General features: G+C 31.8%; 1 protein-coding gene and 1 non-coding gene across 11 annotated transcripts in view; both read left to right on the forward strand.

Annotated features, from left to right (window-relative positions):
* RNF149 (ring finger protein 149) overlaps positions 1–12,042 on the forward strand; it is a 28,589-nt gene that overhangs the window by 14,464 nt on the left and 2,083 nt on the right. The window contains exons 5-10 of one of the 10 annotated variants that reach the window (XR_004232872.1): positions 324–420; positions 2,092–2,281; positions 4,246–4,362; positions 5,313–5,388; positions 6,392–6,454; positions 6,784–6,859. Coding sequence is in view for 5 of the 10 variants with exons in the window: in XM_031958817.1 (XP_031814677.1) it covers positions 324–420; positions 2,092–2,281; positions 4,246–4,451 (493 nt within the window). In the remaining 5 variants the exon portion in view is untranslated. Of the gene's footprint in view, positions 1–323; positions 421–2,091; positions 2,282–4,241; positions 4,984–5,312; positions 6,455–6,783; positions 6,860–9,123; positions 9,353–10,555; positions 10,596–12,042 lie in introns of those variants that run through there. The other 9 variants (XR_004232871.1, XR_004232873.1, XR_004232875.1 and 6 more) reach the window with 9 other exon arrangements.
* On the forward strand, positions 7,262–7,377 carry LOC111719996. The gene has a single exon (XR_002769888.1). It is a non-coding gene; the product is annotated as a small nucleolar RNA SNORD89 (small nucleolar RNA).

Consider the following 12,042-nt stretch of genomic DNA (forward strand, 5'->3'; position numbering starts at 1 on the left):
GTCTTGGATCATTGTATTGTTAAGAATAGCAAGGTCATTCATAGCTTATCATCCCACAACATTGTTATTGTTTTGTCTACTGTATATTTCACATTGCATCTCATTAAGTTTTTTGAACAAAATATCTTGTAATATGAAGGAGAACTTTCTTTTATTCCATATATATCATATTTTTCTAACAGGTAACCTAGAAGATTTAGAATGGTTTAACAGGTTAACAGTTGAACAAACAATAAATAACTTTGATAAGCAAATAGCATAGCTTGCATTTACTTAAAAATGTTTTTCTTTTGAAATGTTGACACATACTTAATATTTTTTAGGCATATTTTTCATAGAACATGCATAGACCCCTGGCTTTTGGACCATCGAACTTGTCCAATGTGTAAACTTGATGTCATCAAAGCTCTAGGATACTGGGTTAGTTAAATTTTTATTTAAGCTAAATTTTCCTCTAATTATTACTTCTTAAATCACTATGATTCTCATGAAAAAAAGAGTATTTACATTCAGAATGTAAACAAATTATTTTGGACAAGGTAAGGAGATAACACTCAACTAATATTATTTATAATTATCAAACAGTTCCCCAAGGATTTTTAGCTTTTCTGACTTCATAAGTATTTTACAATTCAGCAAGCATTCACTAAAGCATCCTGTGCAAAACATTGTCTAGGTAACAGGAATTCACTATGAATTACTTGTTTTCAAAAAGCTTAGCAGGCTTATAGAAAGGGTAAGGCAAACACACCTAGATATGTTACAAAATATATAGTAACAAAGGTGATTAATTAGCAAGCATTTACTAAATTACCTACCTAATGTGCAAGGAACTGTCCTGGACCCTGGGGATACATTAAATTAATGGTTTATTTGATTATTTCAAAGAGTTACATTCAAACAAGGAAAATATCATAGTAATCTATAAGTATGTAGAGAATAAAAAAAAAATATAAAATCTGTCTTCAAGATTGCTATTTATTTTATTATATACATATGTGTATATATATATATACACACACACACATATATATATATAAGAAAATTGGGCAAAAGGTGTTGGATGAGGGAAGATTTCATGTAAAACTTGATACTTGAGCAGAATTTTGAAGAAGACCTGGGACTCTCATGTGAGGAGGGAATCAATTCCGTTTGTGATCGATAGTGCAGACACAAAGAAGAGATGAAATGTTATATATGAGGAATATGAAGAAAGTTAATTGGAGTAGATAGTGAAAAGGAGTCATTTACAGGGTGTCCCAAAGTTTTAGTGCTCTTGTGAATTCAAGATTTAAAGCTATACTGGGAACTTTGCATATTTAACCTCGAAAAGTAAATTGGGAACAAGGGGAAAACTTTAAATGCCTAAGGAATTTTTAAACACAAATACCTAGAATTATTGGAGAGCCCCCACAGTTTAAGTTTAGAGAATGATGTAGTCATATTTTATCTTACAATTTTGTTTATTCCTTATATAATTCCTTATAAATACTTGTTTTTGATTTATTAGCTATAGTCACTGATTCTGCCACTTTCAGTAGTTTTCTGCAGAATTCATCTCGAGTGTCTCTTTTGTTCTGATTTGCCCACTTTCTTCTCCCTCTTACTCAAAGGGTGCTCTTCCCCAAATGGTTTTATTTACATAATCATTTTCTATGTAATTATACGTATGTTGTCTCTCTTCAGTAAAATAAAAGCTTCATCCTTGAAGACTGTCATGAGAATTCCTAAGTTTTAGTGTGTTTTATTTTTCCTCTTGAGCAATTTTTTGTTTCTGTGATTTATTCATTGACTATTTATTACTTACTCTTTTCTATTGGTTCTTGTACTTCCATTTCCCATTTTTTTCATTAGTAGTTTTTTTAAGTTGGATTTACTATATTAGCCTTTTATATTCTTTTAATGATGAATTCTTCTTGTAATGATGAATTTTTGAAAAGTTACAAGGTATTGAAAAATAAGTAATTTTTACAATTAGAAGTTGCATAATAAAAATAAAATTATGACAAGCTTAATTACTTGTATTATGGGGGAAAGAAGTTTTGTTTTATGTTATTACTTAGGAAATTCATTTTATTTTAACTATTTAAGGGAAATCTTGAGGATTTACAGGACATACCAGTTCCAGAATCCATGCCTGGTAGTGTTTCAATTGTGAATTTGAGCGTCACTTTGCAAGATGAAGATAGGAATGAAGTAAGCCATTTGCCATCATCTTCTACAAATGGATCTGCGTGTAATAACTTTAAAGATGATACAGAGGAAAATATTGCATTACTAGGTAAGTAGTTAGACTTTGTAAGATGCTACTGTATCATTGTGTGCCTTGATAATATTAGAATTAGAAATAAATTCTTGTGGGAAAAGGGAACATGTTATTATGAAGAACATACAAAATTATACTAAGAAATATAAACAGGAGTATGTATTTTATATCTGTCATATAGAATTTCTAGTAAATTACATAAGAACTTACATGAGGAAAATACATAAATAAAAATATGCCAAATATTTAAGTCACTGTTGTGATAAAGAAAAATTACTATCTAATAAGTCTCAGAAGAGAAAAAGGAAGAAAATTTAAAAGATCATTTAGTTTAGCCTCTCCAGTCTCTACTTGAATAATTTCTGAAAGTTTTTAATGATTACTTTAGATGTTTTTCCTTTATGATGAAAAAATGCAATCTGAGACTACAAGAATTAGAAGAGTTCATTTTAATTTATATTTAATTTTTTCTCAATTACGTGTAAAAAATAATTAACATTTTGAAAAAAAATTGAGTACATATCCTCTTTCTCCTATTTCTCCTTCTTGAAAAGGCTAACAATTTGCTTTAGATATATACATGTGTAGTTACGTAAAACATTTCCACATTAGTCATCACATGACTATAGTGTTCTTGTTGATTTTCTGGAGGTCTTGGAGCAGCCTTCCTTTCAGTAGAGTAATCACCATGAGAATAGCCAGGTGTTAAAGTCCAAATTCTTTATTGTCTCCTTCGTAGTCGAGTTTCCTTGCCTGGGGCCTGGGGCCCAGGCTAGCTTTCTTAAGAGTCTTAATTTCAGTGGAGAAGCTAAGTAGGACAGGCCTGCCTCCACTGTGGTGTGAGATGGAGTGAATGAATTTCTCTGAGTCTGAAAGCTTATGCTTCAGCCTCCAACCACCACAAAGGTGGACGATGGAATGAATCTGGCTCTGAATCCCTAGCTGAGTTTGTCCCAGCTTATATGCTCTACACTGAGTATAAACCAATCATTATATCACTAGGAAACCATTATTTGTTTTGAGATTAAATCAATCATACTGAACTTAGAGAACTATTAATCACCATGCTAAACTAGATAACCATTGTCTCATCAATTCCACTGAGTTAACACCTTGTAAGAATCCTTGTTTCAAGTTCAGAGTTGTGGCCTATTACATATGACTTAATAACATGTCACTGTACCCTTTTGTGTTGTGTAGGTTTGTATGTATGTAACAATTTGAGATACTTGTTACCTGTTAATTTATAAAACTTTCTATTTAAATGCTAAGGGTAAGTGAGATGGGTTTTTTTATATATATACACAAATACACACTTATTTATCTGTAATAGCTATAGATTTGAGGATACATATAGGATGATATAAGCAAAATAAGTCATTTTAAGAACTTTTAAATAGATGACTCATCATTTAGTCTGACTTTATTTTGTAGAGAATTGAAGCCCAGAGAGGTCAAGTGACTTGATCTAGGGTTACATGTAGGTAGTAAGTAATAAAACTGAGATGTACATCAAAGTCTTCAACTTCCATATTTGTAACCCAGAATAAATCTCCTTTCACTTTTGAGGCCTCTTTGTTCTTTCAGGTTTAATACATTCAGTTAAGTTTTTGATGTATTGTTGTTTCCATTTCCATTGTTAGAATTCTTGTGTCTATTGTTTTCTTGGTTCTATTCATTCTGCTTTCTTAATCAGTTTTCCCTTAAGTTTCCTGGATTCACTGTATGTGATAGCTTTTAAAGGGTTAGATAATAGTATTTTGTAAGGATAAAATTTATTTTTGATGGAGTATATTTTTCTGATCTAATTTTCACAAACTTAAGAGTTGATATAGAAAATCTAACTTTGCTAACTTATTAAGTAGTCATCAAGTTCTTGAGACCAGTTAAGTATGCTGGTGCTAATTTCCTAGGCAATAGGGACTGATGTAATATTATGGACTGATCTGGTATTTTTTTTTAAACTTTGTTTTAGAAAGAGATGACAATGATACTCCACAGGAAGAGCCTGTCTTCTAATGGACATTATCATTCAGTAGCTCCACAGCAGCTTTTTGAACTGCATCAACACATACTTTATACATTGGAAAAATTATGTATGTTCGTTTATTTCTCAGACTTTTCTAGTTCTTATTATAAAAGAGCTAAGATATTTTATTCAAAAAAGGAAAGGTTTTTGATATAGTCTTCATGTTTACTTGCTAAAAATACATTTGTTATTTGGAAGAATTTGTCATATCAGACTTATAGAAATTGTAACTTAAGAAAGAAAATCTGTAAAGTAAAATATTGGTGTCATTGTTTCTAAAAAATACTACAATTACTAAAGTATAAGAAATATTATTTTTCTGAAAGTTGATTTAAGAATTAGCACAATTTATTTTGATATATTTCTTGATGGTGGCATTGTGTAATTAAATGTTTTCCCTGGAGGAAATATTTTAGAGGTTTAGGGAAACTTGTTCAAAGATGAAAATTTTATAACACTGTTGACTGTGTGTCTTTATGTAAATAATTCAGAACTTAACTAGAAATAGGTTCTTTGACTATTTGAAATTGTTAAAAAAAAAAAAAAAAAAAAGATGTGTATGTGTGTGAATATATGTATGTATGTATGTTTTTTTCCTGTTCCTTGTGACGTCTTGCAGTGGGAAAAAGAATATTGATAAATTTTTCTATAAATAAAAATAAATCACTTTAGCTTCTCTTCTACCTCACTACTGAGTTTTTCTGTGCTTTATTAAGGAAATGAAGCAAAACTATGATGTTGTTGCTTTTTGAAATTGGATTACTCATAAGGCACAGAAGCGTTAATCTATTATGGTTTTCTGATGTTAGCTGCTTCCTTTCCTCCCTCAATAGCATCCATATTGGTCAGAGTTGGTCTAATAGTCAATAAATTTTAGCCATCCTGTAACTTAGAATTCCTGAGCTCAAGAAATCTATTAGCCTTATCTTTCTAGCCACAGCAATTACCAGTGCTTGCCATCCTGTCCTTCCCATAAGTCTTATTGTAATCAAGATCTTCATAATTCTTCTATTATAGTTTACCTACATTTAAAACCCAACATGAACATGAGGACAAAAGGTTACCCTATTTGATATAACGGGAGCAGATTGAGGTAAAAGATGTCTGTGTGTTTGTGAGAGAGAGAGAGAGATTTTTCAGGGAATGAATGTGACAGAATACTAAATCATTATCCTAGGTTTTTTTAGTTATTAAATATCTTAATCTGTTTTTCTTAGTATAAAAGACAATTCTAGGTTAGAACTAGGTTTGTATTAATCTTCAAAGAACTCCTTTCGAATTCTTATTCAGAAGACAAGAGAGAATACAACAGATTTTATGTATCTACTTTGTTTCTACTTCCAGGTAGTAGAATGTAAGGGTGCATGTGAAGAAGCATGCTAGTATTTTTTTTTTACTCAGACAATTGGGGTTTAGTGACTTCCCCAGGGTCACATAGCTAGCAAGTATTAAGTGTCTTAGGCCAGATTTGAACTCGGGTCATCCTGACTTTAGTGCTGGTGCTCTATCTTCTGCGCTACCTAGCTGCCCTGCATGGTAGTATTCTTTAGATAAAGAACACCTTCTAAATTGTTCCTTTGTCACCTTATGTGTCCTAAAGTATATAGTCCAAATTTGTGGAGATTGGCCAAGAAAAAACATTTTAAAACTAAAAATAAATTCCTATTTTCCCATAACAGCCAAATTGTAGGGTTTTAAACAACCTAATTTAATAGTTAAGGAAATCTCTTGTGTGAAATAGATTTTGCTTCTTAACCTTGTGAATATAAAGAAAATTTGTGACTCTTGGTAATCATTAATACCTCACTTGCATTGATATAGCAATTCAGAATGCTGAGATGAGTGACATTTTAATAGTTTAGTTTGCTTTAAGTATCAAATAATGATCCTTTTCTAATGGAAAAATGTCATTCATTGCTTTTTTCTTTCTGTGATGATTATGACTTCTCAAAGAATTTTATTAGGAAAATCTGTGAAGCTAACACAGAAGAAAAAATTTTAATTTCTGGCAGCATTTGCCACCTATTTGACTCAAAAGTTTAAATGTGAAGCTTACAAATAAAAGGAGTATAGAATGATTGCAGGCCCTTTTCCAGAAACCCAAAGGTCTATGACAGCCATGAAGATTCAATAGAAGGCTGAGAAATGTGTCACATTTGGTAAGTGATGCTTTATAAAGTCATTGCAAATACTTAAGGAAAAAAGATATATCTTTTTCCTTTGTAGTATATGCTTTCATACAAAGAAGAAATCTGATAACTAAAGACAAAATGCTACCAGAAAATAGTTACCATTACTTGAAATTTAAAAATTAGGAAAAGAAAACAGATAATGAGTATTGTATTAAAAATTAAAATAAATAGGAGTATTGCTGTAATAGCTCACAATTTTTGTAGGGTTTTGCCAGTTATCACATAATCTCATGTGCTTGCGACTTTTTATCTTAGGTTTAATAATCTAAATTGTTTTCCTTTGTTCCCATGTCTAGAATATATGGCTTTCTCACACCCAGAAAAACAAAAGAAATAATTGAAAAGACATAAGCTACATCACTTTACAGCAAGGTAACCATTTTTATCTAAGTTCTGTAATCTGGGAGACTGTGAACAATAGAAGAATTTGCTCATTTTTAATGCTAATATTTTTTATTATAAATGTAAAGAAATATGTATTCAGTTTATTGCTATTATTTAGCTACATTAATATTGCACTTCAGAATGCTTGACAGAAATTTTAATAGTTTGGATCTCTGGATGAATAACAAATATTTTCAGACTGAGATATCTTAAAATCTTTTTTATTGGTCTACTAGCCAATTTCTGCAAAATGAACTTTTAAAAACAAAACAATTTATATGAAACCAATCCCAGTTTTTTTTTTTATAGTAGCCAACATATGAAACAGAATAACAAATTAGTAGAAAACTTTTAAGTCGTAAAAAACTATCTAAAAGATGAATTTCTATAACTGAGGAATGATGACAGTAAAAGGCCGAATTGCAGTGCTATCCATAAGCAGTTTGCTCTCAGTATGGCGCACAATGACAAAGTCTCCAGAAGCGAACTACTAATCTGACCTCAGTTAGTAACCAATTGCAGGATGGTTATGTTAATGAATGTTTTCCTAAACTATGATATATATACATATATATATATATATTTACTAATTTTTAAAGTTTTTTTTTTTTTAAGTGAATTTGTACAGTGGTTTTTGCTCATGCTTTACAATAAAATGTAGTATTGATAGACAGGCTTACTTTGTAAATAGAGTAATAGACATAATGTCCTAAAGCAATTATATTGATTGATAGCAAGTAAAAATGGATCCCATGTTTAGCAATGACAGGAACATTATAATTGACAGGGATTATTTAAAACTCAATAATCTCCTCCCATTTCAATACCCTCATTGAATAATGAATTTAAAGCCCAAGGTCATAGTAAAATTGAGCCACCTCTTTTGACTTTAGGTCTCAGAATTTTCCATTACTTCACCAAGAAGTAGAAAAATAAGCTAACCTAGTAAAATGAGTAGTACCAGGCAACAATTTACATCATTATTAGAACAATATAAAGGAAGACAGCTTTTAAAGACTTGACTCTGATTAATGTAGTGACTAATCACTGTAAAAGGAGAGAGGAGACTTTGGATGTATTTATTTTGCATAACCATATGTTTTTCTTATTAGGACTTGCATCTATGTGCCAGTTATGAATAGTAAGAAGAAAGGGCATAGTTTTTTAAAACACAGAATAAAGATTATTGCTGTCTTACTAAATTAAAGACATTCTGAATTTGTTATTCAGAGTTATTATTTTCTTCCTCCTATTCCCTTTCCAGCAATAAAATGATTATTGGTGAAATTATGTAAGAAATTTTCATAGCTACATTACAGAAACAAGAAAAATAAAGGAAGTGGGAAAAGTATACTTCACTTTGCACTCGAGTTCATCAATTGAATGAACTGGAAATGGATAACACTTTTTTTTTTTAATGAGTACTTTGGAATTGTATTGGATCAGTGAATTGATAAGAGTGGCAAGTTGATTATCATAATATTGCTGTTACTGTGGATAATGACATCAGTTCTGCTCATTTTACTTCGTCTCAGTTCACATAAGTCTTGCAAACTTTTCTGAAATTAATCCCTTCATCATTTCTACTATCTCACAATAATATGCCACAATTTGTTCAGCTATTCCTTAATTAATGAACATTTTTTTCAGTTTCCCAATCTTTACCACCACAAAAAGAGCTTGTTATAAATATTTTTATATATATGGCCTTTTTTTCTTTGATTTCTTTGGGTTTACAGGCTTAGTAGTGGTATTGCTGGATCAAAGGGTATGCACAATTTTAGAGCCCTTTGACCATATTTCCAAATTGTTTCTCAGGATGATTGGACCAGTTCATAACTCTTATCAACAGTTTCATTAATGTTCCTATTTTTCCCTCATCCCCTCCAGTATTTTTATCATTTCTAAATTGTCTTAATTTGCACTTTTCTGATAGAGAGCAGTTTTTTATATGACCACAGATAGCATTGATTTCTTCTGAAAACTACCCGTTCATATCCTTTGACTATCAACTGGGGAATGGCTCTTATTTTTATGAATTTGACTCAATTCCATACTTAGTATATATTTGAGAAATGAGGTGTCTTAATCAGAGAAACTTTCTGCAAAAAAAAAAAAAAAATTGATATTCATTGTCTATAGTATTAAATGTAGTTGCCCTGATTCTCTCTTTTAATTAGATTTATTAGGTCTATTTTTGTTTTTTCCTTGTTTGAGATCGTAATTGTTGCCTTATCCTTTTTTTACTTCAGCTGATGCATATTTGATTCTTCTCCAGCCCTTTGGATTCTGGATTTGGATTTCTAATTGATTCTGCTGTCTGCTTCTGTATTATGGATGAACTCATCCCATTCACATTCAGTCATGATTACATAGACCTTCTGTCTAACTATCTTGTTTCAACCCAAAGACCCCAGCTTTTGGGATTAAGAATTCACTATTGGACAAAAACTGCTGGGAAAATTGGAAACTAGTGTGGCAGAAACTAGGCATTGACCCACACATAATACTGTATACCAAGATAAGGTCAAAATGGGTTCATGATCTAGGCATAAAGAATGATTTTATAAATAAATTAGAAGAACATAGGATAGTTTGCCTCTCAGACCTGTGGAAGAGGAAGAAATTTGTGACCAAAGAAGAACTAGAGATTATTATTGATCACAAAATAGATAATTTTGAGTATATTAAATTAAAAAGGTTTTGTACAAACAAAACTAATGCAGACAAGATTAGAAAGAAAGCTATAAACTGGTAAAACATTTTTACATTCAAAGGTTCTGATAAAGGTTTCATTTCTAAAATATAGAGTTGACTCATTTATAATAATAGTTCAAGCTATTCTCCATTTGATAAATGGTTAAAAGTTATGAACAAGACAATTTTCAGATGAAGAAATGAAAACTTTCTACTCACATGAAAAGGTGCTCCAAATCACTATTGATCAGAGAAATGCAAATTAAGACAACTTTGAGATACCACACATAGCTCTCAGATTGGCTAGAATGACGGGGAAAGATAATGAATGTTGGAGGGGATGTGGGAAAACTGGGACACTAATACATTGTTGGTGGAACTATGAACGAATCCAACCGTTCTGAAGAGCAATTTGGAACTATGTTCAAAAGTTATCAAACTATACATACCCTTTGACCCAGCAGTGTTACTACTGGCTTGTATCCCAAAGAGAACTTAAAGGAGAGAAAAGGACCCACATGTGCAAAAATGTTTGTGTCAGCTAGAACTATTTTGTAGTGGCTAGAACTGTTAACTGAATTGGATGCCCATCAATTGGAGAGTGACTAAATAAATTGTGTTATATGAATGTTATGGAATATTATTGTTAAGAAATATTGTTAAGAAATAAGAAAGCAGGATGATTTCAGAGAGGCCAGGAGAGACTTACTCGAACTGATTCCAAGTGAAAGGAGGAGAACCATTATACATGGCAACAAGAAGACTATACGATGATCAATTCTGATGAAAGTGGTTCACTTCAACAATGAATTGATTCAGACCAGTTCTAATAGTTCAGTAATGAAAAGAGCCATCTACACCCAGGGAGAGAACTGTGGGAATTAAGACTGTCCACCATAACATAGCATTTTCACTCTTAATGTTGTTTACTTGCATATTTGTATTCCTTCTCAGGTTTTTTTTTTATTTTTTCCTTTTTCTTTCCAGATCCAGATTTGCGAGAGTCATTGTTGAAAAATTATGCATGCATATGTTTTCTAAATAAAGAGCTACAATAATTATCTTGTTTCTTTCTTTCTTCTAAACTTGCCTTCCTCAAAAGTCCTTATCTTTAACCACTGCCTCCCTTAATTTGCTCTCCCCTTTATTAATTCCCTTTGTCCTTTTCTCCTCCTATTGGGTATTGGGCAAGTTAACATTTCTATACACAACTGAGTGTAACTACATATTGCATATATATATATATACACACACACACACACACACACACTCACAGACCAATTCACATGAGTATTTTAAACATTGCCTACACCCCCTCTGCCCTTTTTTCCCCATCTTCCTCTCTACTCACTGCATTTCTCTTTTCTCCTTTTATTTTTCTTTGGGGGAGGTCACCCCCCAACTTTATTGACTTACATCTTTGTCTTCTATGTAAACTCTTTAACTTTCTCAATAATGATAAAGTTCTTAGGAGTTAAGTTTTTCACATAGGAATGTTAAGTAGTTTAACTTATGATTACTCTTCTGTACCTTATGATTTATTCTTTCATTGTTTACATTTTTATGCTTCTCTTAGACCTTCTGGTCTTTTCAAATGAAACATTTCTAAGTTCTGTATTTCATTACATGACTAATTTTTTTCTTAAAGATTACACTTATTTTTCTAGATAGGTTATTGGTTGCAGTCCAAGTTGCATAAGTTCTTTGCCTTTCAATATATTACTCTCTGTTTCTTCAGTGTGGAAGCCACTAAAGTACCATTTTTTCCTCTACTATTTATATTCTTTAATTTTTATTGGGAATTCTTGTTGGGCTTATGTTAGAATTTTTTCTTTTTGAGGCTTTGGTTGTAGCTGTTTTCATATTATTGTCTCTGAGTTTATGACTTGGACTTCTCTGTGACCATAGTAGCTTTTTTGTGGTCAGATTTTTATTGTTTGCTCATTTTCCAGTCACTTTTTTGTTTTTGAACTTTGTGTTGGGTTCTATTTGTTAGGTTTTGTACTTTAGGCTTTTTTGTGCTGTTTTCAGTTAGTTCTGGGGGGCTACAAGTTGTTAGTGCTTCTGTGTTGTCCTGGGAGTGATATGGTCATGGCTCTCCTTATCTGCACTCTGGTCTTAGTAGTGATACTCTTTGCTTGGGCACTGTGACTGGGTTTCCCGTTCCTTTATAACTAAGCTCTCAGTGATCCTTTCTATCTTGGAGTCAGTGCCAACTGTACCCACTTCCAACAGAGGGTCCCCTGTTAATCTCTGACTAGTTGTCCCATCTCCTCATTTTCCCTGGACTTGGAGCTTCCAAAGCTGCCACTTTATCACCACTGCAATTTGTGAACTTCAGACAGCTCCCTATTATCTCTTAAGTTTTCCTAAGCTGGAAAAATACCTCATCCTGATTTTTGATTAGCTCAGCCACTCCAAAATTTGATTTGAAGTGTTAAAAGTTGTGTGGAGGGCAATATTAGGAAAATTGA

The sequence above is a fragment of the Sarcophilus harrisii genome, chromosome 3 (genome assembly GCF_902635505.1).
Source record: "Sarcophilus harrisii chromosome 3, mSarHar1.11, whole genome shotgun sequence".
Classification (NCBI taxonomy): domain Eukaryota; kingdom Metazoa; phylum Chordata; class Mammalia; order Dasyuromorphia; family Dasyuridae; genus Sarcophilus; species Sarcophilus harrisii.